At 46.8% G+C, this 24,329-nt stretch overlaps 1 protein-coding gene across 5 annotated transcripts in view; it reads right to left on the bottom strand.

Annotated features, from left to right (window-relative positions):
* Positions 1-5,561: 5,561 nt before the first annotated feature.
* NAV1 (neuron navigator 1) overlaps positions 5,562-24,329 on the bottom strand; it is a 244,512-nt gene continuing 225,744 nt past the window's right edge. For 3 of the 5 annotated variants that reach the window (XM_042925779.1, XM_042925777.1, XM_042925776.1), the window contains 15 exons: positions 20,393-20,514; positions 19,617-19,625; positions 16,487-16,683; positions 16,037-16,229; positions 15,776-15,944; positions 14,893-14,990; positions 14,630-14,725; positions 14,231-14,390; positions 13,314-13,549; positions 12,342-12,496; positions 12,128-12,199; positions 11,439-11,635; positions 10,580-10,698; positions 8,394-8,591; positions 5,562-6,460 (listed from right to left, as the gene is read on the bottom strand). In XM_042925779.1, the coding sequence (XP_042781713.1) occupies positions 6,365-6,460; positions 8,394-8,591; positions 10,580-10,698; positions 11,439-11,635; positions 12,128-12,199; positions 12,342-12,496; positions 13,314-13,549; positions 14,231-14,390; positions 14,630-14,725; positions 14,893-14,990; positions 15,776-15,944; positions 16,037-16,229; positions 16,487-16,683; positions 19,617-19,625; positions 20,393-20,514 (2,117 nt within the window). In that variant the 3' untranslated portion in view covers positions 5,562-6,364. The remainder of the gene's footprint in view (positions 6,461-8,393; positions 8,592-10,579; positions 10,699-11,438; positions 11,636-12,127; positions 12,200-12,341; positions 12,497-13,313; positions 13,550-14,230; positions 14,391-14,629; positions 14,726-14,892; positions 14,991-15,775; positions 15,945-16,036; positions 16,230-16,486; positions 16,684-19,616; positions 19,626-20,392; positions 20,515-24,329) is intronic. The other 2 variants (XM_042925778.1, XM_042925780.1) reach the window with 1 other exon arrangement.

Raw genomic sequence — 24,329 nt, 5'->3', positions numbered from 1 at the left:
GTAGCCAGATACTGGCTGGGATATGGGAGCTCTTGGCTTATTATCCAACACCTTCGGTTTCCAAGGAATGGCAGGAAAGCAGAAAGACCCCACAGGAGATGATCAAAGGCCCATCATCAGCCTTTTGGGGACTGAGGGGGTGATTTTAGTGCAATAGTTTTACACTCGCCTTCTTCCAGCCTTAGTTCCTCCTCCAGACCCTTGGTTCTAAATTTCAAGAGGCCTAGTACTAGCACATTTCTTTGTCCTCTATCCATAAGCTCCCTCTCAGGGAAAACTGACAAACTTGAGACAGAACCAGTTATAAACAGCCCCATCTACCCTATGGTCCCATCAGCTACCCCGTGAATCTGGAAAGGTAAGAAGCTCCTTTCAGGTTTTTTTTTGTTGTTTTTTTAAGATTTTATTCCATCACTGTGTCTGAGTAGTTCTGTACCCAAGTCCTGGTGTGAGGAAGGAAAGGATGGGCCCAGGGACTTAGTTACCCCTGTCCCACATCTTCATTGTGTTTCAGTCTCTTCTGTGAGCCGAGCAGAGCATGGAGAAGGGATCTTCCTGGGGTCCTCAAGCCCTCCAGCTGCCTTGGGGAAGGAGGTTCTGGCCAGGTTCTCAGACCCAGAAGTGCCTTTAGAACTCAGCGAAAGGAGAGGGCTTGTTGCTAAGAGAACAAGTTGCCATGGAAATACAAATGAGATTTTCTGCCTTTTCTTATCCTATTATATAATCAGAAAAAGGCTCACTGTAGACACAAATAATCCAGCAGAAGAACAATCTGGAAGAGACCTCCGACTGCTTTTTTTTCTGTGACAGCCCATTAGTTTCCCAGGTAAAAATTTCAGAGCCATACTTTTCTCTGAAGATTGTGTTCAGCTAGAAGAGAGGCCAGCATCCCCCCAATGTCTACCCAAAGGCACACGTACCTTATTCTGTGTTAAATAAAAGGAAAAACAGAAACATAAAGAAGCACAAGAAAGGTGAGTTTGAAATTAATATTAGAGTCTGAAATATAACCTGCGACCTTCTAATTTTCAGTCCTAAAGCCCCTCAGCGTGGGGATTCTGCTACTTGGCTTTCCCTTTTAAAAAGTGAATTGCAAACTGTAGCATGCATCAGAATTACCAACAGGGTTTGTTAAAACAAATTGCTGGGCCCTCTCCCTCGTTTCTGATGCCGTAGGTCTCAGATGGGGCCTGTGAATTTCATTTTTAACAAGTTCCCAGTGCTTGCTGCTGCTGGTCTGGAAACACAGGTTGAAAACCACTAAAAAGTTGAATCAAGGAAGCAAGAGTTCACTTACTTCCCTGGCCACTCTTGTCACAGAAAATTCTCCATGGCATAATCATTCAGAAAAATAGCCAAGGGGCACCTGGGTGGCTCAGTCGGTTAAGCGCCAGACTTTGGCTTGGGTCACAATCTCACGGTTCTTGAGTTCGAGCCCCACCACGGGCTTGCTGCTGTCAGCACAGAGCCTGCTTTGGATCCTCTGTTTCCCTCTCTCTGCTCCCCGCCCCCCCCCCCCCCCCCCGCTCATGCTCTCACTCTCTCTCAAAAATAAATAAACATTAAAAAAGAAGAAAAATAGCCAAAACATCAAACTGGGAGGATCCAGTACATAGGTTTAATTTTCAGCTGTAATGGTCTCTGTGCAGCTTCCATTGGTGTCCTCATCTTCCAGTTTATTCTGTTTGCCAGGGTCCATGGCTGGCAGTGCTTGCTTCCAGGGCTAGGCTGAGCACACACGCACACGTGGATCAGCAGCAGCGGAGAGAGCTAAGCTGGTGGCCCCATATGTCCCTGATCAGGTTGGCTGAGGACTCATGAATATATAAAGCTGATTCAAGTATAAAGGGCAGTATCTTCAGGCGTTGGCCTTTTGGGAACACAGTGTCCCTAAGACCATTTTATTACTTATGGCCTCTTTAGTGGAGTCATGAATCACTAGTAGCCAGAACTCGCTAGTAGTTACTAGTCATCGAAAGAGTGTACCAGGATTAAATCAGTATATCCATCAGTAAACCCTCTGGAAAAACACATTTCACCCCATTTGTGGGGTTGACTTATGATAGTCTACTTATGAGCTTCAGCTCAGCTAAGGCCCAGGAATAAGAAAAAAAGATTATGGTGAGGAGTTACATTTGGTGATCTGGATTACTTTATAGCACTTGAACCCTATGATAAATGTGTGATTAGGACAAGAACAGCTTCCTTTCCCAAACACCCTGCAATAAAGAGACCAGAGAGCCTCCTGTAGGTCTCTTGATGCTGGCTTGTAGGACCAAGTCTCACTCAGTATGGCAAATTTTACCTATAAGCAGAATTTCTGTATATGCGTTGTCAGGCGATGACGTGAGGTGTCTGTGAGGAAGAGCAGGCTGTTCTCTTCCTACTCTTTTGTAATACTACAGAAACTAGTTACATCCGAGACTAAAAGGGGGCGTCCCTCTGTATAGTGTGACCCTGGTCTCAGGGAGCCAGAAGTGAAGACATGGGGAGATTAGGTCCATCGGGAATCTTGCAAACCAGGAAAACCAAAAAGCCAGAAGTGAAATGAAAAAAAAAAAAAAAAAAAAAAAGTCACTATTTTGTCTGAAACCCTTACGGGCTGTGAGTAGATTAGTTAGAAGGCTGGTAATTTAAAACCAAATGTAGCATGGCAATCAATAAGGACTTCACTGTAGGGTCTGTCCGTGGACAGCAAATCTTTCTTCCTTGCTAGCCTCTAGCTTCCCAATGGTTAGACTACACGAAAAAGACATTGGTATAAGGATTCACACAAAGACAGAGATAAGCACCGTAGAGCTGCCAACAAAGCATAGATTTTTAAAAAAATATTCTGAAGCCTCAGAAGATAGGAACCAGCAACAGCAAACTGCTCTTGTGAAAGAGAGAGAGAGAGAGAGAGAGAGAGAGAGAGACACACACACACAGACATCAGGTCCCATATTAGCCTCCAATTACCTAGTATTTTATTTTTAATGCCTAGGCAGGGATTGAGAAACACATACACTGGACAAAATGTGTTGGTTGTCTTCATCCAGAAATGAGAGGGACTCTGCTGAGGAACCTCTCCTGCAGTTGTGGCTCTCCTCAGAAGTTGATTTTGGGTATTGACCCATGTCCTCTGCTAGCCCACTTTGGTGAGGAATGGAGATGAGGGTCTGGAGAGGAAGGGGAGAGCACACATCCCAGTCCTAGACAGGCTGGGTTCTTCTGAAGGTGCCTGGGGGCTGAGAATTTAGCTGGGGGACCCAGTTTTCATTTTTGGAGGGATCCCAGTAGCCTCAACTAAGAAGCACGTGCGTAGGTAGGAGAGAATGCTGTGGATTTGCTCTTGCCATCAATTCCAGGGCAGTAAGGGGGAGCTCAGCTTTTCTGCTTCAGAGAAGTCTGGATGAGCACCCCAAGGGGTTATAGCACCATGAGGAGGCTCAACCTTCTGCAGTTGCCACATAACCATGATTCCTTGGTGAGATGATAGATCCCCACAATGAGGGGCCCAAGTGCGCAACTGTAAACAGGGTCCCAGGCTCCAGAGGGAAAGCTGAGGCTGCAGTGCTACCTCATTAGACGGGAACACGCTTTTTGGAGGAAAGCAACTAGAGACCTGGGCTAAATGCAGCAGTCAACTCAGAGTAGAGGGTGGTGGGTCCCAAGAATAGAGATTAAAATTCATACCAGGAGAGGCCTCCAGAATCAACCTGTTGAGGATCCAAGGAAAATTCCCGGTGGTATCCATGGTTACCAGGGAGACAAGAATCCCTTTGGGGGTCTGAGGCAGTTGGAATGGAGGAAGGGGCTCTCCCCTTTCCTTTTTCTCAAGTAGCCAGTAACATCCATCCTAGAAGGCACTGGCTGGGCAGCACCAGAAAGTAGAGAATTAAAGGCTCAACCACCTTATCAAGGTGGCATTACAAGTCTGAGCCTTGCCATGGGACTGGAGCTAAGGACAGGGTTCAGAAGAGGCCTCGGTCCAAAGAAGGCCCATCCGGTCTTCCCTTCCTTCCAAGTTAGAACACCCAGCTCTGGGGTGTCCTCATTCTGCACAGCAGAGACCTTTAAGGCAGTGATTTCAGCACCATCCTTGAACAAACATCCTCTTCCCACCACAGAATTGCATATTTTACAGCTGAGTTGGTTGGGGATCTTCACAGCTCACGGACTTAGCAGCAAAAGCAGTAATAGTCTCCATCATAGAGGACCCTGTCATCCCTGGGAGCTACCAGGTGAATGCAGAAGCTTTCGTGGGGAGCAACCTGAACCATCTTTTGGACCTAAATGGAAATATCCTGATGTGAAGAGTCCGATGCATGTATTCCTTGGTTGGGGAGGACAGAATGGTCCAGGTTCATACGCCTAGAAGTTCTGATAAGGTCTTGTGCTACTTAGGAATCTGAACAACAAGTGCTTGGACCCAGGCTGATCACATATCTTTGATCTGCAGAACCCTGAGACTTCATCTTCACCAGGCGGTTCAACCTGGATCTGGTCCCACAGGTTCTTCCAGAAATGGCGGGAAGAGAACCTGCCCACTTGAGATGAAGCAAGATTCCGTAGTCCTTCAGGGTCCATCTTGACTGATCCCCAGACCTTCTACCCCCCGTGTATTGGACATCTAATCAAAGGCTTCTTTCTAGCTGGCAACTTGGGTTTTGGCTACATTTCTTAGATGATCCTGAGGGTCTAGATAAGAAGATGTGCATTTAATGGAGGTTAAGATTTCCTACTAGGTTGTGAATATAAGGGCTCAAGTCTCGTCATTTTTTTTTTTTTAAACCTAGTGACAGACAGTGAGTACTCCGTAAGTGTTTGTTGAATGAAGGCATACAGACTGCCAGACCTTTGGGGCAACTTCTGCTACAGGTGGATCCCTTTGGAAGGCAGATCTTTGCCACCAAATCAAATTCCTTGAGCCTTATATTCTGACTGGGAGTATTTCACACGGATGTCCAGTCTCTTATAGGTGAATATTTACTTGTCAAAAACAAATAGTAAAGGCCAGCTAGGGATTTTGGATTCAGTCGAGCAGAGTGGGTGCCATCAGAATAGGGCAGTGAGGGGCCAAACAGGCCACAAGACAAAGGAATAGTTCTAGTTTCCTGGTTTTCCTCCCAGTCCAGTGTGAAGCTCAGAGTAGATCGTCTATCAACACGGGGCGGTACCCTTTTAAGTCAGAGACTGACAGCTGAGCATCCAAGCAAAACGTGTGCTTTCTCAAAAGGGAAGTCAAGGTTCTTCTACTTCTGTCTGAGCCAATGCTTCATGTCTCATATAAGTCCCAAGGACGCCAGAGATAGTGGGGTGGCAGGTATCTAGCTAGGGCCAGTTAGATGGCATCAGATTCTCCAGAGAAAACCCACTTGGCAAAGCCAAACTAGGCCCAGGAAAAGCAATCCAAGCATTTTGTGGGCATGAGAGGAGATGGGGGGGGGGCAAAAGAAAGAAAGGAAGGAAGAAAGGAAAAAGAAAGAAAGAAAGAAAGAAAGAAAAGAAAGAAAGAAAGAAAAGGAAAATCAATAGGCACATGGGAGGGGAAAAAAAAGAAACGAAACAAAAAGCGAAAATAAAAAATAAAAAAAGTAGGGTTTATTGACTGTCATGCATGTTAAATTAGAGGGTGTAAGACAGGGCTAGCAGTCTTTCTCTGAAGGCTGGAATGTTATTTTTGTGGTGTGGTGACTTCTGAGATAGGCAGCCATCTTGTCATCATCCCTTATGTCATCCAGGGATGGGCAGCGCTCTCTCTACCTTGGCAACTGTTTCCTCTCTCTCCAGCTTCATCTTTCCTTTTTTTTTTTTAAATACCTTTTACAGATTGATTTAAACATTTTTTAAACCACATGCTTCTTTTTCTTGGCTCCAGCCAGATCTCTGGGGGAAGAAGAGTGATTGGCAGTGGTGACAGAACTCGGAAGGGTCTGTGAGAAATTCTGGGGAGCTTCCACCTCCCTCAGATTTCCCCACACAGGGCTGTCTCTCTCAGAGCTGTTCATGAGAATCATTTAGGAACTGCTGCAGGTTTTGCTGATGTCTTCTGAGCCCCTCCCCAGAAAGCCTAGGAGTTTCTAATTGAGACAAGAAATCAAGGAAAAAGACCCAGAATCATCTTTTCCCCAAAGTCATGAGAGGAGGCCAGTAAATGGATCTAGGGGACACAAGTTTCCAAACTCCACCCCACCAGTCCTTCCTAGGAAGTTCTCGAAGGTGCAGCACCAAGAACCTGCCCTCTTCCTTCACCTCCTCCTCCCCCTCCTGTTCTCCTCTTGGGCCGGAGAGCCAGTGCTCTGGAAGAAGAGAGGGGAGAGGAGGAGAGAACGTCGCTCCTGCCGGCATTCTGCTGTCCGGGGTGACAGGGACTGTTGGGCCCTCAAAGTGTGGCCTGGAGGTTGGGGTCCAGGATGGTTTCTCGATCTGGAGACTCAATGTAATTGGCAGCTTCTTGAAGCTTCAGCAGCATGGCCATCTAAAAAGGGCAAAAGGATGGATTAATGAGGGTTGGGACTCAGGGTCCCGCCCCCAGAAGGGAAACCTAATACAATCTAGATCCTGGGTCTGATTCTTGTTTCGTAAGTGATTTAGAGCCCAGAGAGTTTACAAGTGGCTCATGAAAAAGCAGCAGTGAAGGGGCACCTGGGTGGCTTAGTCAGTTGAGTGTCCGACTCTTGGTTTCGGCTCAGGTCATGATCTCAGGTTCGTGAGATTGAGCCCTGCATCGGGCTCTGCACTGAAGGCGTGGAGCCTGCTTGGGTTTCTCTGTCTCCCTCTCTCTCTGCCCCTGCCCTGCACCTACTCTCTCTCTCAAAATAAATAAAACAAAGAAGGAAAAAGAAAGAAAGAAAGAAAGAAAGAAAGAAAGAAAGAAAGAAAGAAAGAAAGAAGAAAGAAAGAGCGAGCAGCAATGATTACTTAAACCCTGTCTGTAAGCATGTGTGTATGATGTTCAGGAGTGTGGCTGAGACATAAGGTGCCCTGCCGTGAGCCGATGCCCAAACAGGGGAGACCCCCTCTGCTTCTAGGGCACTCACACTCTAGAAAAGGACAGAAGGCGCGTACACACTGACTAATATTGGGAGGGATGTGCAAAGTGGCCCTAAGAACATCTGTGTCTGTCAACTTCTTCCAATAGATGATAACCAGTGTTATCATGAACCAGATTCCCCTGGCTCACATACCCTAGTGCTCTGTGTCAAGTCTAAACTCTTCAGTGTAATTCACCTCCTTCTTTCTTCCCTCTTTACCTCTCACTCTCCCCTGGTTCTTCAAGACTATGACCCTCCGTTTTAGCTAAGTACGCCTGGTTGGTTCTTTATCGAATCTTCTCTCTACCCTTTTATTTACATGATCACTAACAGTCTTCCAATTTAACGGCTTTTTCTTACACAGATAACTACATTTTTAACAAAGTCAAAATTGAAATAAAAGTGTATTATGTGGAAGAATTTCTGGCAAGGTAAAACTGCAAGGTCACAGAAGTTGTGCACATTGAAATTTTAATAGAAGCTGCCAAGTTATCTTCGAAAATGACTTTGTTAATGAACACCCCCACCAGCAGAGTAGGAAGCCTGTGCTTCCAAACACACTATTTTTGCAGTGTGAAATGGTTATCTCCTTATTTGGATGTGCATTCCCGCAATTACTAGAAAGGTTACGGATCTTTTTATATTTTTATTGGCCGTTTGCACTTCCTCTAGTCAAATGCCTATTCATATCTTTTGTCCATTCTTCTATTTGGAAATTATGTGGCAAGTTTTATATATTCTAGTTTTTTTAATGTTTATTTTTGAGAGAGAGAGAGAGAGAGACAGAGTGCAAGCCAGGGATGGGCAGAGAGAGAGAGGGAGACACAGAATCCGAAGCAGGCTCCAGGCTCCCAGCTGTCAGCACAGAGCCTGACGCGGGGCTTGAACCCACGACTGGACCCATGACCTGAGCTGAAGTCGGACACTTAACTGACTGAGCCACCCAGGTGCCCCGGGAAGTTTTATATATTCTAGATACCAATCCTCTTTTGGTTACAAGCCTTGCAAATATTTGCCCCTAGTTGGTCACTTGTCTCAGACTGCTTCTTACAGGGGCTCATGAAATCCACTGAGCTGAGGCAGTCCTCAGGACAGCACCAGAGCATAGAGGGAGAGGTAGTGACCACGCATCCTACCTGGGATCTGCCTGAGACTTGGATCTTTACTAGAGTATATCTTGCCAGCATGCATTATTATTTAGCTTAAGCTAGGTTGCAGGCATATGATCTTTATAACCCAGGATTCTGAGAGTTGAGCTCCTCACTGACCTCCTCCTAGTCCTGGGCTTGCTGATACCCTTCAGTGTCCATCAGGGTATGCATGAAAAGTTCAATTCCATGATACTCTTACTTTTACCTTAGAATGGCTTCTACTCACCAGAGGGTCTGAGTCCAGAGAACTTGGGGTGCTATCTTTGACTGTCCTATCCTCGGGAGGTGAGGCAATGCTATGAGGGCCCACGGTAGGTGGAGGCAAGTGGTACAGCTTCGACTGGTCTTGTTGGGCTGATGGCCAGGGAAGAGTGTCCCGGACCCACTCCACTGGGTCCTCCCAAGCAGCTTTCTGTCCATGGACCTGGATAGAAGGGGAAATGTGAGTACTGGCAGAGGAATCCACAGGTAGAAGCTTGCTCATGCAGTCTCCTGATGGTCATACGGACTTCCTAGATGGAAAGCCTTGAGGCTCTGATCCCCCACGGAATTTTCTGAGTTTCCCAACAAAAGAAGTAAGTTGGTGTCGGCTGGTAAAACTACTTTGGAGGATAATTTGTAGACTGTGTTAAATACTTAACATGTACCCATCTTATGATCCCATAATTTTACTTTTTGAGTAAGCAATTCTCCCACTTTAGTAATCATATCTTCGTCTAAAATGTTTAAAAATTTTTAAGTCAAAAATTTTTTTTAATGTTTATTTATTTTTGAGAGAGAGAGAGAAAGCGAGCGCATGAGTGGGGAGGGGCAGAGAGGGAGACACAGAATCTGAAGCAGGCTCCAGGCTCTGAGCTGTCAGCACACAGCCCAATGTGGGGCTTGAACTCACGAACCAGAAGATCATGACCTGAGCTAAAATTTAACCGACTGAGCCATCCAGGCGGCCCTAAATTTTTTTAATGTTTATTTATTTTTGAGAGAGAGAGAGATGGAGTGTGATTGGGGGAGGGGGAGAGAAAGAGGGAGACACAGAATCTGAAGCAGGCTCCAGGCTCTGAGCTGGCAGCACAGAGCCCAACGCTGGACTCGAATTGTGAAATCATGACCTGAGCCAAAGTCAGATGCTCAGCTGACTGAGCCACCCAGGTACCCTTAGTAATCATATCTCACAAAAAAAATTCTGACTTTGGAGCACCTGGGTGGCTCAGTTGGGTTAAGCATCTGACTTTGGCTCAGGTCATGATCTCGAGGTTCATGAGTTCAGGCTCCTTGTTGGGCTCTGTGCTGACAGCTCAGAGCCTAGAACCTGCTTAATGCAAAATTAAGTGAAATAATGTTTTCTGGCATCAGTTTCATAGATAGTGTCTCTAGAAATTTACCATGTCCTTAGGGGATATCTATTACAATAACAAATTACTATTTATGTTTTATTTTTTATTCTTTTTTGTATTTTTTTTTTAGGATCCAAAGCAGGCTGTATACCCTGACAGCAGAGAGCCTGATGTGGGGCTTGAACCCAGGCCATAAGATCATGAGGTGAGTGGAAATCAGATGCTTAACCAACTGAGCCACTCAGGTACACCAATAACAAATTACTTTTATGGAAAATATATGGCCAATAGGGGTCCAGACATTGCATTATAGTTCACTAGGGCTGGAATAGACTATAGTGATCGTTATGTCCTACTTCACGGGCAAAAAAACTGGGGATGTTTTAATAAAATGACCTCTTCCTTTTGCATTCTTATTTGCATCCTTCTTATTCTAACTTCTAAAAATCTTTTCACATATTTCACATCTTCAAAACAACCCAGTGATTTAGGCAGAGCAGAATTTATTATCTCCTTTCTTCTATAGAAGGATGTTTAAAAAGGTTATGGAACTGGGCCAAAGTAACATTTTTATTAGTAGTTAATAGCAGGGTTTTACTTAATTCTTAGCTTGGTGATTTCTCTATTTGATCCTCTTTTTTAAAAATATTTATTCATTTTTGAGAGAGTATGAGTGGGGGACGGGCCAGAGAGGGGGGCGACAGAGGATCTGAAGCAGGCTCTGCACTGACAGCCCTGAGCCCAATGTGGGATCTCACAAACTGTGAGATCATGACGTGAGCCGAAGTCGGATGCTCAAAACACTGAGCCACCCAGGTGCCCCTGTTCTGATCCTTAAGAGAGAGGTCTGAGTTGGGCATGGAGCCAGAAGGCCCAGGACTGGACAGGTCACAGAGACAGTGCTCCCATAGCCATTTGCTAAATGGTGACTGGAGACACGGCCTTACTCTACCTAAGAGTAGGAAGAGAACCTAACTAATCATAGTAGCTTCATGTCTAACCTTGAAGAGATATTCTGCTTTGTTTGGTGGGACAGCCTGACCTTGGGGATTGAGTAGAGTCAGACGGTAGGGCTCACCTTGATCCCATCCTTCGCTCCTTCCTGTAGGTAGGGAATGATAGAATTGTTCCACAGGTCAATGAACCAGGTCCGGAAGTCTTCAATGCCAATGGGACAGGACAGAAAGAAGCAAGGGCCTAGGGAAAAGGATGAGGCCATTGAGATGGCTCAGAACTCAGCTCTCCCTAGTCATCTCTCTCTTTTACTTCTTAATACCAGGCAGAGGGATCTGATAACTAAAGGAGCGAAAGAAATGTATTTTTTTTAAAGTCTATTTATTTAAAGAGAGAGCAGGAGTGAGTGGGGAAGGGGCAGAGAGAGGGTGAGAGAGAATCCCAAGCAGGCCCCTGCTGTCAGCACAGAGCCTGGTGCGGGGCTTGATCCCACGAACCATGTGGTCATGACCTGAGCTGAAACCAAGCCGGACACTCAACTGACTGAGCCATCCAGGTGCCGGGGAATAAAAGAAATCTAGAGTCAGGCTGTCCTGAGATTGTTGTCAAGACTAGTGGGAGCGGCTGCCTGGCTGGCAGTGTCATAAACATGCTTCCTCACAAGGTAGAAGCAAGGTGAGGGAGTGATGGGAACCTCTTCCATTCCCTCCTGAACACTTTCCTTCCTTTTCCCTGTTAAGTGTGGGAAAAATGAGGGAGCGGGGTTAGCTTTCTGCTGGTTGAAGTGATTTGCCCCCATCATGGGGCTAACTGTAAGGGGAACACTTCTTAAGTCATTAAGCGGACCTGGGTCTGAAGCCCTGAGGCTTGCCACTCCTTTACATGCTGAGGACTCCAGAAAGAAAGGGGACCATCCCACCGGGTGGCAAAGTCGGAGAGGAAAGCCACCTTCTGACCCCAAGGTGGAAGCTGAACCCCAGTACCGATAAGGAAGTCTGAGGTGCTGTGCTTCTCAAGGAAGGTGTGGAGATGGTACCACAGCTTGGGTACCCAGTCGAGCACCCGAAGCAGCTCTTCCTTGTTGGCATTGATGTCGCTGTCCGACTCTACCAGCTTCCTCCTCAGGTAACGAACCAGGAAGCCATTGGCTGGCTCCACGTTGTTGGAGAAGGTCAGCATCCTGCAGCCAGGAATGGGGAGAATGGGGTCGGGGTGGCAATGCGGACACTGTCGGTGCTCATCCCCTGCCAGTCCGTCCCTCCTCCTGCCTGCCTCCCACTGATGCCCGCTGGATTTCTTTTCAAGTAATAGTGGGCTCGGCAGAACTCAGGGCAGTAGCACTGGGCAGGCAGAGCTGACCCTCAAATCAGTGACCCTCTTCAGATAACCCTCTGACCCTAATGACCCAGATGGGGAGGTGGTGTGTGGGCAGAGAACCCAAATTACAGCGTCCTAGCTTCAGCCCCTAGTTTTGCAGTTTCTTCCTCTTCTCAAGGGGTCTCCTCCACCCCATCACTGACATGGCAAATATACCTAATCTCTCTTCCCAGCCCAGAGGCCCTGCCTAATTCGCTTTCCTTCTGCTACTGCCCCTCTAGTTGGATCCTGGGATTTAACTAGTTCATAGAATCTTAGGTAGGGTTGGAAGGTTCATCCAGGGCACAGTTCTTACCTGAAGCTCAAGTGCAAGCCATGATTGGGTGTCATTTTTACCGGCTGATTGGTGGTACCTATAATATAAGGACTGTGGGAGAAGGAGGAAAAAGGTTTACTTAGACTCGTTTTAACACTTGCTTTCTGCTATTTAGGCCCAATGGCAAGCTCACAGGTTGGACCGACCAGGCTCTCTTCCCACTGTGGTGACTTTGGTCCTGAGTCCCGCTTACCATTTGTGGTACTTGCAGGTGAGAGCCCCATTGACCAGCTCACTGATGGAGCCTGCTTCACTCAGGTCATCCAACAGGATCACCAGGGGGACATCCCCAATTCCTGTCTCCCGGTCTATCTGGTTGGCCAGGTTGGAGAGATACAGTTGCAGATCCTGAGATAAGAGAAGGGAGCGGGTCAGCACTCAGGAGTCGAGAGCACTTGGATCAACCTTGGGAGGAAGGCTTCCGGAGAAGCTATGCTAGTTCTGGGTTTCCCTGGAGCCTTTGGTTCCTGTTTGATGCATTTTAACATGCGATTGTAGAAGCACGCTACTATGGACTGATAAACCATGGTCCCAAAGGCTCCAAGGCAACCATCTTAAGCGGTGCCTCTTAAGTCCCCGAAGGGTGGGGATCATATTGTCTATCCTACATGGCTTTTCACTGGGTTGGCACCACGAGCCACTCCAATGGACGTGCCTCCCTGTGCCGGGAAGAGCCAAAATTTGAAGCGACTTCAGAGTGTTCAAGAGACATCCGGATTTGGCAGGGAACCGCATAATGTATAACGTTTAATTCTGAGTGCTTCTCCCCAGAAAGTTCAAAGTCAAGGTAAAATGGAAAAGAAATACTGAAAAGAAAGGTAGAGGGAAGAAAATAAAAGAAGAGACGGGATTTTCAGGGTTGGCAGAAAGTGAGGTGGAAATCAGGGTGTCGTTTAGTTCAGGATCAGCAAAAGGGAAAGGAGTGTAACAGAGGCCACGGGAAGAATGGAGAAAGAAGGGAAGGGAAAAGTGTGGAAAGAAACTGGGGGCAGAGGAGGGACTAGGAAAGGGGATGCGGTGGGATGGGAAAGAAAAGAACTCTGAAGGGAGAAGATTCGGGCAAAGGGGAGGAAAGGGAAAAGAGGGGGTGGGGAAAGGCCTGGGCAAGGCTTTGGGGAAGCAGAGTCCCAGGCAAAGGCCGGGGGGTGGGTCAGGAGGCAGCCACCTTGCAAGACTGTTGGTGCATGTTGAAAGTGCTGACGATGCCCTCCGTGACCTCGCGGCCGGAACGCTCCACCAAGTATTCAGCCAGCCGGTTGGTCAGGTAGGTCTTCCCTGTGCCGCTGGGGCCCGAGAGGACGAGGCGCCGGTGCTTGAGCAGGAGGCTGATGTAATGCTGCATCATCGGCTTGGGGACCAGCGTCTCAAACACCAGGCTGTCGACGCACTTCTCCTTCAGCCCTGAACATCCCCCCCCGCCCCAGAGAGCGTGAGCCACGACCAGGGCCCTGAGGACGGCAAGGGCGCCTGGTGGCATTTCTTTCTTCAGAGCCCACTGAAAGAACTCAGAACCACCTGCCCTGTGGTTCCACGAGAATCCCCAAACCCCTAGTTTTGAAAATGCAGATCTTATTTTTCCGGACATGTTCTGAGCTATGGGTGTGTGGATGGAGTGAGAAACCCAGGCTTCCTAGAAATTTCTCTGGGAAAAAAATGGCCCTGGAAATAAAAGTTAGGATTGGATCTTACTCATCTTTTTATTTTTTATTGTTATTTTTTAATGTTTACTTATTTTTGAGAGAGAAAGAGAGCAACAGAGGGTGAGCGGGGGAGGGGCAGAGACAGCGGGAGACACAGAATCCGAAGCAGGCTCCAGGCTCCGAGCTGTCAGCACAGAGCCCGACGTGGGGCTCGAACCCAGGAGTCGTGAGATCATGACCTGAGATGAAGTGGGATGCTTAACTGACTGAACCACCCAGGCGCCCCTTCCTGATCTTTTTATATCTCTCGTCACTTAAGTACAGCGACCAGCACAGTATAGCTTCTCAGTAAATCCTTGTTGAACGAATGCGTGACGGATGGTCTGATGTTCCTCTCCCTCCTTCACCCCGTATCGCTGCACCCCGAGAGACAAAGACTGACCTTTGAGGGAGACCGATATGTTGTTGACGCCCCGGCGGCAGGGAGGCATCTCTGGGGGCTCTGCATCCAATACTCGCTTCACGTGGCTGATGCTATAGCCATGGATGGACTCGGTGCTCAGTCCAAGGGTGGAGGCTGGGTCCATCTTAGAAATATAGTCCTAACCGACAAGAAAAGGAGAAAAAAAGGAATAGAGAGGAACACCAAGATGATACAAACACAGATGTACAAGCCACAAATTTTAGAGGGAACACAAGTAGACAGAGTAAGGGAGGAACATGTTTGTCCTAGTTAGCATTTCTCCACGAAGCATCAAAGGTCCCCAAGATCCCAATGCCCGGATGGCTGAATTTCCCATGAGAAGATGAACCACCTTTGTGAGTACATGTATCCCTTTACCTTGAACACTTGGAAAACGGCTTCATCCAGCATCTTCCAGTCAACTTTTCCACTGACCTTGCTACATCCCAGGAAGAATTCCTGTTGCTTCAAGTCCTATACGGCCAAGGCAGAAGGATGTGAGCCTCAGTGCAGATCACTCCAAGAAAGGGAGGGATCATGAAAGGCATTAGCATTGGGGTACTCTGGTTTGGGGGTATTCAGAGACGCGATTTTCTTGGATAAAAACAATAGTGTGACCAGGCCTTCTTGAAGTTCCTTACCCCTTTGATGATGTGCTGGGGGGGCATCCTCACCACCACCCGAAGGGTCACTTCCTCCTTTGGACCACAAGTACTGATGCCATCCATGGGTGACAGGTCTGTAGACGGTGAAAAGAACTATTGGCTTTAGGGGGCACCCACAGGCTTTCCTAAACCTTCCAGTCATCATCCTTTCCAAATAAGTATTTCTTTCTTTCTTTTTTTTTTTTTTATAAAATTTTTTTAACGTTTATTTATTTTTGAGACAGAGAGAGACAGAGCATGAACGGGGGAGGGGCAGAGAGAGAGGTAGACACAGAATCGGAAGCAGGCTCCAGGCTCTGAGCCATCAGCCCAGAGCCTGACGCGGGGCTCGAACTCACGGACCGCGAGATCGTGACCTGAGCTGAAGTCGGACGCTTAACCAACTGAGCCACCCAGGCACCCCTCCAAATAAGTATTTCTTACAAAAACTGAAGCCCAAATGAAGGTTCAAGGACCAGGGTCACCTGGGTGGCTCAGTCGGTTAAGCATCTGACTTTGGCTCAGGTCATGATCTCATGGTTCGTAAGTTCGAACCCCACATGGGGCTCTGTGCTGACAGCTCAGAGCCTGGAGCCTGCTTCGGGTCTGTCTCCCTCTCTCTCTGCCCACCCCCAACCCCACTCGTGCTCTGTCTCTCTCTCTCTCTCTCTCAAAAATAAATAAACCTTAAAAAAATTTTTTTTAAAAAAGGTCGAAGGACGCTAACAACTCTTCGTGTCTCACGACACTGGCATCTGCTTGGTTTAGGCATCGTTCCCTCCGTGACCTAAGAAAGATGCCACCTGTACAAGTGGAATGGTGTCACAGCGAACCCCTTTTCTTCTTTCCACCCTTAAAAGTTCTCCTCCCAAACAGGTACCTGTATCTGTGAGACTTGGGCTGAAGGAATGTGTGAGGGCAAGGCCCAGGGAGCGGCGAGGGGACGATAAAGCAGATGATCCAGGGACCTGCCCTGGCGTGGAGCCTGATGAGGGGCCGGGGGCTACCTTCAGCCGGTCATTCTCCGCTTTCAGCAGGTCCACCTCCAACTGTGGCGAGAACAGACAGGGTGGGGCTGCAGCGTTGGACAGATCTCGAGCCTCGGTCTTCCCTTTCCTCAGCTCTCTGCCCAGACACCGACCTGCATGTTGTGCATCGTCTCCCGAAGTTGGTCCAGTTGATGGGCAGAGTTGAGGGCTTCCAAGCGGATGTCTGTGAGCTTCATCTCCTTCTCCCACAGCTCGGAGCGCAGTTCTGATACTTCCTTCTTCTCCGGCTCCTCCTCCTCGTTGCCGTGGAACAGCCTAGTGTGGGGAACCGGGTGGGCGGGGCCCCTGTAAGAAAGTGAGAGTGAAGCCAGGTCATGTGGGGAAGCTCTAGAGTGACTAGGGGACACTGAGACCCTTGGCTGGTAGTCTCGGTTCCTCCTGCCCTGAGATAATCAGTAGCAGGAGTGGGAGGGAAGGTCCATCGCTGGCCTCACATGCTCCAGGAGACATCTACGGTGCAGGGGCAATCGATGGGCATAGCTGCCAGCTCTGGGCAGCAGCTTACATAGTACTGGGCAGGGTGGCGGGCAGAAAGCACTTACTCGGTGACATCAATGCCCACAGAGGAGGAGTTGGAGGACTTGATGGAGGGCGAAGCGGTCTCTGTGGAGCCGTGCTGTAGTTTGGGGGATGAGGGGGCAGAGGAGTCGGGTGTGGCAATCTCCTCAATATCAGAGTATGAGGAAGCTGACTTGGGTCCCTTTTTTATGCTGAAGGCTTTGTTGAAGGAACTTCGAAGCTAGAAAAAAGCAGATCCAGGCAGAGAGACGTCAGGGCTCCATTCCGGAGACTGGGTGAGGACTGGTCTGGGATTTCTGAGACAGAGAGCTGTACAGACAGGGTATTTGCTTGCTGTAATTAAGCCTCCCTCTTAAGGCTTCATTGGCTTCATGGAGTATGGACAGAAGAGTTGCCTAGAAATTAGGGCTGAGAGAAAGTGGAATGTTCTGGTTCACCGTTGTAGGCTATGGGAACTTCTTGGGTCTGCTCTCTCCCACGGGGGAACTGTGCCCCCGAGAAGGGCAGAGAGAAGCCCCTGGAGGTCATATGGTGGCCAATCTCTCAATGACCCCATCCCACCTTCTCCAGCAGACCAATTACTGCTTGCTTAGTCTAGAGCCTTGCTCACTTTGGGTCTCAGGATCCACCTTGACCAGGGCTCATCAGATCAGAATCCATTTACCTATTAACCAGAAACTGGCAATGTGATTCTGTGGAAAGCATCAGAAGGGAGTGGCATCAAGTTTCTTTTAGTTCTCTTGTGCTCAGCACATCCCAGAATGATTGAAACAGACACAAGTGCTTTCTACTATTTCCACTCAAATGTCCTAGAGTAAGGAATATTTCCCAGCATTTCCTCAAAATACTTGGGATACTACAATTGGACCATGGTTTTTTTTGTTTTTTGTTTTTGACCTTAGGTGTGTTGATGAGCTTGGGTGTTAGGGCTGTGAGCTAGAGATGCAAACCAGGGCTCTGTCCCACCCATTCACATGCATCCATATAGCATGCACACACGCACAGGGACACAGATATGGGATGGCAGCAAGAGACAGAGAGTAAAGGAGGGGTCGAAGGCTGTAGGGGACAAAAGCAAACCAGATCTTTGGGACAGTGAGAGAAAAGAAAGGAAAATTTGAGTCTACTCTTTCACAGTGTCTCTTCTGGAACACAGGAAGACTGTCAGGTGATGCGTGGAACTGATGGCAGTGTGTGCTGTTGTCTCCCAGGTAGGGCATAAAGGACCAATCTGGCTGTGATGGGGATATGAGAGAGAGAGTATGTGTGTAGTTAGCTAGAGTATGCGTGCAGGGGATATATCATCACTGAGGAGTCAAGATTCTCCCATAATGCTCAATTCTCCACAGAGATGAGGAACCGAGGCTGAAAAGTGACTTGTTTGAGATTGCAGGATTGAAGGAAAGCCTGGGACTGGAACTCAGCCTTCCTAATTTTCAGCCCAATAGTCTTCTCTACATCGCTGTAGCTATGGGAAGCTATGTATAAATGAGAGAGAGTGACAGAGAGACAGAGAGACAGAGAGACAGAGTGTGCGTATGTAAGAGTGTGTGTGTGTGTGTGTGTGTGTGTGTGTGTGTGTGTGTGTGTGTATGTATGTATGTGTGTGTGCAGAAAGAGATCCTGTGACCACAATCTGCCTGGAGCACATGCCCTGTAAGATCACTAAGATCCTGAGAGAGAGAGAGAGAGAGAGAGAGAGTAGTGTTCTCTGTGTCGCTCAGGGCCCCCAAAGCCCAACTGTTGGCAGATGTTGATTGGTGTCAGATGGTGAAGGATTCCCTGAGTTCGGGAAACAATGGATCAATCAAGCGAAACGAAACAGACTCTTTTTTTTTTTTTTTTTTTTAAGTAGACTTCGACCAGCGCAGAGCCCAACGCAGGGCTTGAACTCACGATCCTGCAATCAAGGGTTGGACGCTTAACCAACTGAGCCACCCAGGCACCCCAAAAGAGACTCTTTACTGAGGGACTTCTCAGTTCTTCCTACGTGGATGTGCACTATAGAAATGCAGGGCTTCTCAAATTTGATGATGGCATCACTGTTTTAAGGGGCATCTCCATGGACTAGAGCACAATACATTCTGGGAAATGCTAACCTAAAGAATCAAGTTTAAATAATTAGCCTAGCATTTCAGGCCCTTCATATCTGTGCCTCACTGTACTCAGTGCTCTAGCTACACTGATTTTAATCCCTGCCCCACTGTTCCCCTTGTGATTAGACAGTGTCTGTGTAGAAAGCCTCGCGGCACACTCTCCTGTCAAAGTCACATCTCAGTTTAACTTCTACCTCCTTTGTGGGGTTTCCCCTGCCTTCTGTAATTAGTTTCATCTATGAGCTCCTTTAGCACCCCCTGGCTGAATTAAGCATTTCGGCACCGTTGGACTGTTATCAATATTATATGTACAATTTTGGTTTTTGTCTCCTCAGCAATTCTGCAGGTTCCTTGATGGTTCAAATTACAGGCTCCACTTTTCACATCCTTCGTAACACTTGGCACAATGTTAGGATAGGGTTAGTGGACCTCAGATGTCTGGTTTGTTCTGGGTTCACCTTCTGCTTGTCTGAGAAACTATACTGTAACCCCTGAAATGTCTTTGGAAACTCCATGGATGCTCAGAGGGCTTCAGGTCTGCGGGTGGTTTGAGGGTGCCCTGGATTGAATCATAACCCCTCCTATCTCTGGTTCATCTCCCTATAGAGTGAAATCTCCAGGCGAGACCCAAACTGAACTGGCCTCTGGAAATTGTGGTCAGGATAATGTTCATCCAGTGATTCTCTTCCATTTTGGGCTTCTAGGGTTTAAGGAACAACAACAACAACAAAAATCAGAAAGCTCATTTTCTGGATAGGGGAACTCAAATTGACTGCTTTTATAACAGTCTGATTTTGTAAAAAGGGGAAGACAGGAGGGAATAGATCAGGATTTTGTTAACTCTCCCATTTGGCCCCCAACCAGACCACTCCTCTGTCCTCATGTGGGGCAGCCGTGGATGGACCATGCAGTGGAGTGAGTTAGGAACTCTGGGGTGGTTGTTACGGTTAGTTTTATGAGTGGCCGCTCTTTCTTTAAGGGAGGGAGTTGCTCTGGAAATGGGGAAGGTATGGCAAAAGGAAAGAGAAAACAAGGAGAGAGGAACTGGGTCTCTTACCTCATAGACCTGGAAAAAAATAGGGATTTGAAGTCAGCATTTTGAAGGGAAAAAAAAAGAAGCAACACTTAATCACTCATTTCACACAGCTGGGACCCATCTGTGCTACACAAAGCTTTGGGGGCCAGTGCCATTGAACAGGGGACAGAGGAGCAAGACATCTCCATTAGGGGATCCTCTCCTTCCCATAGGCAGCAGAGGAGCTAAAAGTGTTTTAGATCTGCCTATAGAATTGCAGAAAGGTCATCCGAAGTCAGTCTAGGGCTATCAGGAGCCAGCTGGGGGAGTCGGTGGGGGGAACTATGTCTGGACTAGTCAACAATAATATAAAGATTCCTTTTGAAGTATTATGGAAAGTTCCATAAATACTTCTCCAAAAAAAGTGAAGAAATGGCTTCCAGGAGCATCGGGCATGAATGGCTTTGTTCAGAAAATCTTCTCTCCGTAGTAGAGAAGGAAATGGGCGAGGGGATTGATAGGACGTTCCCTGCTAGAGATTTCTTTCCGTTGCCAAATTACATTGGATCTAATCGAAGGCATGGAGAACCCAAGGCAAGTGGGTTGCCTAAGGGCTAGAGGGATGGCCTTGGTACAAGTGGGGTATGACTGGGATCAAAGGAGAGTTTAGCAGACTTTGCTATGAGCAGATACCTGGGGCTTTGTGTTAACCCCAAGGGACCATATCTTGGTTGGTTCTGGAAGGAGCCAATCCCTATGCTGAGGTGGAGGTGGCCCACCATGGCTCCTCACAGTTCTCGCCCCCAACCTATACCTACCCAGCTCTTTTTCTTCTTCTTTTTTGCATCAGCGTCCTTGCCACTGCCAATGCTGGAATGGCTGGTGATGCTGTTGAGGCTCGAGATGCTATCTGAGGAGTTCTGCCTCTTGATCCGGAGTTCTAGGGGCCACGAACAAATGGGAAGCACACACAGGGTAGATTTAAAGAAGACATGAGACTTAAGGCAAGTCTAGCTGCCAAACGTAGACGAGAAGGGTACCAACCAACTCCTACAGCCACATTTTTCATTTTCTGGATAATTTCTGTCAACGAGCATTTATGGAGTGCCAATCATGTTTCAACGTTAAAAACATGCTAAAGGTGTGCTCGCTTCGGCAGCACATATACTAAAAAAAAAAAAAAAAAAAAAAAATGCTAAAGGTAAAAAAAAAAAGTAAGAATGTAAGTTAAGAAATGCTTCTTCTCCTCAAGACGCTTCCAGTCTAGTAGGATAAAAAGCAGTACACAGACTAATGAACTCAGCCTGATTAGGTCTGAGAAGGCCTAATGAAAGCTTGCTCTCAATACTTTGATGGAGACATCAACCTACTGCTTTTTTTTTAAGGAAACCCTACCCCCAATGTGGGGCTCGAACTCATCACCCCAAGATCAAGAGCCGCATGCGCACAGACTGAGCCAGCGAGGCACCCCTCAACGTACCATTTTTCATGATTTTTCCCCTGTAATACTTGCCTGCCTGGTGCTCCAAGGCCAAGCATAACTAGCCACTGTCCTGCATTTAACCTAAATGAGCTTTCGTTTTCTTATCTGATGGGTAGAAAATCCTTTTAGCTCCCTGAGAAGGTTTGGAATGGCATAAAAAATGACCCACATTTCCACCACAGGGAAGGAAAAAGTTAACCAAGGAGGAAATGTTTGAGTCTTGAAAGAACAGAAGTTTTTCAGACAGGAACACTGGGAAAACTACTTAGGGCCAAAGAAAAAGTACATGCAGAGGCCCTGTGCAGGGCTCTGGCTTTGTTTTGTGGAACCTCAGGCAGACTGGAATGGGAAGCAGCACAGGGAGCACAGCAAGAGGTGGGGGTGGAGGTCAGGTTCAGGCCAGGTCAGGGAGAGCCCTGAATGCCTTTTTAAGGATATTTGCCTTTGTGCCATAGGTAATGAGCAAGAACAACAGAGATTTTGAAGCAAGGGCAAAATATAATCAGATTTTTAAAAATTATTATGCATTTCTGGTCATGGAGAGAGTGAGAAAATAAACCAGAAACTACCCACATCTTCACTGAACAGCTCTTGTTTCTAGAAGGACAGCTGCAAACATCTACTCAACTAGCTCCCTATCTCCGATCTAACCCTCCACTTCCTCTTTCAACAGGGTATCATAGTAAGTGCTATGAAAAAACAAATCTGCTGGCATTGTTCTACAGTAGGCAAGATGTTAACATTGGAGGAGACTGGCTGTCCATTTCTTTGTAATTACAGGTGAGTGTGTGATTATTTCAAAATAAAAACGTTTTAAAAATCTGATTATATTTATATTTTGAAGGTAATGAAAAAAAGGAGGCCTAACAGGGCTAGATCTTAGAAACCTTGGTGTATTGCCTCTGTGTGTGTGTGTGTGTGTGTGAAAGGGTTTTTTTTTTTTTTTTTTTGAGCACCTACTATATGCCTCACACCATGGTGAGCTCTTCTGATTTGATACAACAAACTTCTGGTTAGGTACTATGTCTATTTTACAGAAGTCAAGTAAAATAAGTACCAAAAATTATTAAAGTTTGAAAAATGGGGGTCCCTGGTGATTTTAGTGAAAGCAGTTTCGGTAGGATGATAGTAATGGAAGCAAATTAGAGTAGGGTTAGGTGAGAAAAGGGAGTGGAGGGTAAGTTGGTGAAGGAAGGAGTGAAGATTATAATTAGAAGGGATGTAGGTAGATACATCTTTTTTCTTCTCTAAAGATAAATGAGCCTTCAGCCGCATTATAAGCAGAGAGGAAGGAGTGAATGGGGAATAAGAGGTCAAAGATGTAGAAAAGTATGTGTATGTGTTCTGGGGACATCAATGCTAGGGGGAGCATCCCCAAGCATTAGATAAGGGATCCCTCTTGGCCAGAAAGGGCAGCCCCTTCTAAGGAAATGGGAGAAAAATAAGTAAGGATTAGATGAATATAAACTGATGGAGTGGGGGAAGAGTCCATGGAGTTCTTACTTGAAAATGTTTTATTTTCTTGATTAAGGAGGAGGCAGAGTCTATGTTCAGAGTGAGGCAGGTCAATGGTGGAATAAGGGGCTGGAGAACACTGATAGAAGTTGGGGATCACTGGAGCGCCTGGGTGTCTCAGTCCGTTGAGTGTCTTACTCTTGATTTCAGTTCAGGTCATGATCTCAGATTTATGAGATCGAGCCCCACATCGGGCTCTGTGCTGACAGCATGGGGCCTGCTTGGGATTCTCTCTCTCCCTCTCTCTCACTCATGTTCTTTCTGTCTCTCTCACAATAAAAATAAATAAACATTAAAAAAAAGAAGTTGGGGACCACTGATAGTGGACTAAAAAGGAAAACAGGCTGCAGGCAAGTTAGAGGACCATCCAAGTACCCTGGAAGCCTGCCTGGAGTCAGAGATTGCAGGATTTGGGGGCATCAGACCACTACTCATCTTGACTTTCTCTAGCAAACTTGACTGTTTGGTTGTTAAATGCCAAGGCTAACTTGTCATTTGAGCCCCATGTAACCCATGTGATCTTTGTCTCATTTGAAGAGTAGACTGCATCACCCTTGGAGAACAGAAAGGAGGATCAAATAAGAATATATATGTGTGTGTATATAAAAAGGTAAAGTGCTAACTTTTTTAAATTTATTTTTTAAAATTTACATCCAAGTTAGTTAGCATATAGTATAATAATGATTTCAGGAGTAGATTCCAGTGATTCATCCCCTACATATAACACCCAGTGCTCATCCCAACAAGTGTCCTCCTTAATGCCCCTTGCCCATTCAGCCCACACCCCCCAACCCAAACCCCTCCAGTAACCCTCAGTTTGTTCTCTATATTTAAGAGTCTCTTATGTTTTGTCCCCCTCCTTGCTTTTATATTATTGTTGCTTCCCTTCCCTTATTAAAGTGCTAATTTTGGGGGCTTCATTTTGTAGAGCAGTTTTAGGTTCACAGCAAAATTGAAAGGAAGGGGCAGGGCTTTTCCATATCACCCCATGCCCCACACATGCGTAGCCTCCCCCACTCTCAGCCTCCACCACCAGACGGATGCATTTGTTACAACTGCTGAGTCTGCACAGACACATCATTATCAGCAGAGTCCACAGCTGACATGAGGGTTCACTCTTGAGGTTATACATTCTACGGGTTTGAACAAATACATTCACAGGTAGTCCCCGTTACAGTATCATCCAGAGTACTTTTGCTGCCCTAAAAATCCTCTGTGCTCCGCTTATTCACCTCTGCCTGCCCCCTGAGCAATCACTGATCTTTTCACAGTCTCCATAGCCTTGTCTTTTCCAGAATGTCACAGAGTTGGAGTCATACAGCACGCAGCCTTTTCTCATCGGCTTTTTCCGCTTAGTAACGTGCGTTTGACACTGCTCCGTATCTTTTCATAGCTTGATAGCTCATTTCTTTTTAATGCTGAGTAATGTTTCATTGACTGGTTACAGCACAGTTCATTCATCCGTTCACCTACTGAAGGACATCTCAGTTGCTTCCGAGTCTTGGCAATTATGAATAAAGCTGCTATAAACATTCAGGCTTTTGTGAAGACATAAAATTTCAGCTCCTCTGGGTAAATACCAAGGAGTGTGACTGCTGGATCATATGGTAAGATTACTTTTAGTTTCTTTTCTGGTTTTTTTTTTTAATGTTTTGTTTATTTTTGAGAGAGCGCAAGCAGGGGAGAGGGAGGCAGACAGGGAGAGGGAGGATCCAGAGTGGGCTCCGTGCTGACAGCAACAAGCCCGATGTGGAGCT

This window comes from Panthera leo, chromosome F3 (genome assembly GCF_018350215.1).
Source record: "Panthera leo isolate Ple1 chromosome F3, P.leo_Ple1_pat1.1, whole genome shotgun sequence".
In the NCBI taxonomy this organism is placed as follows: Eukaryota; Metazoa; Chordata; class Mammalia; order Carnivora; family Felidae; genus Panthera; species Panthera leo.
This window is presented reverse-complemented; position numbering and strand designations above follow the sequence as displayed.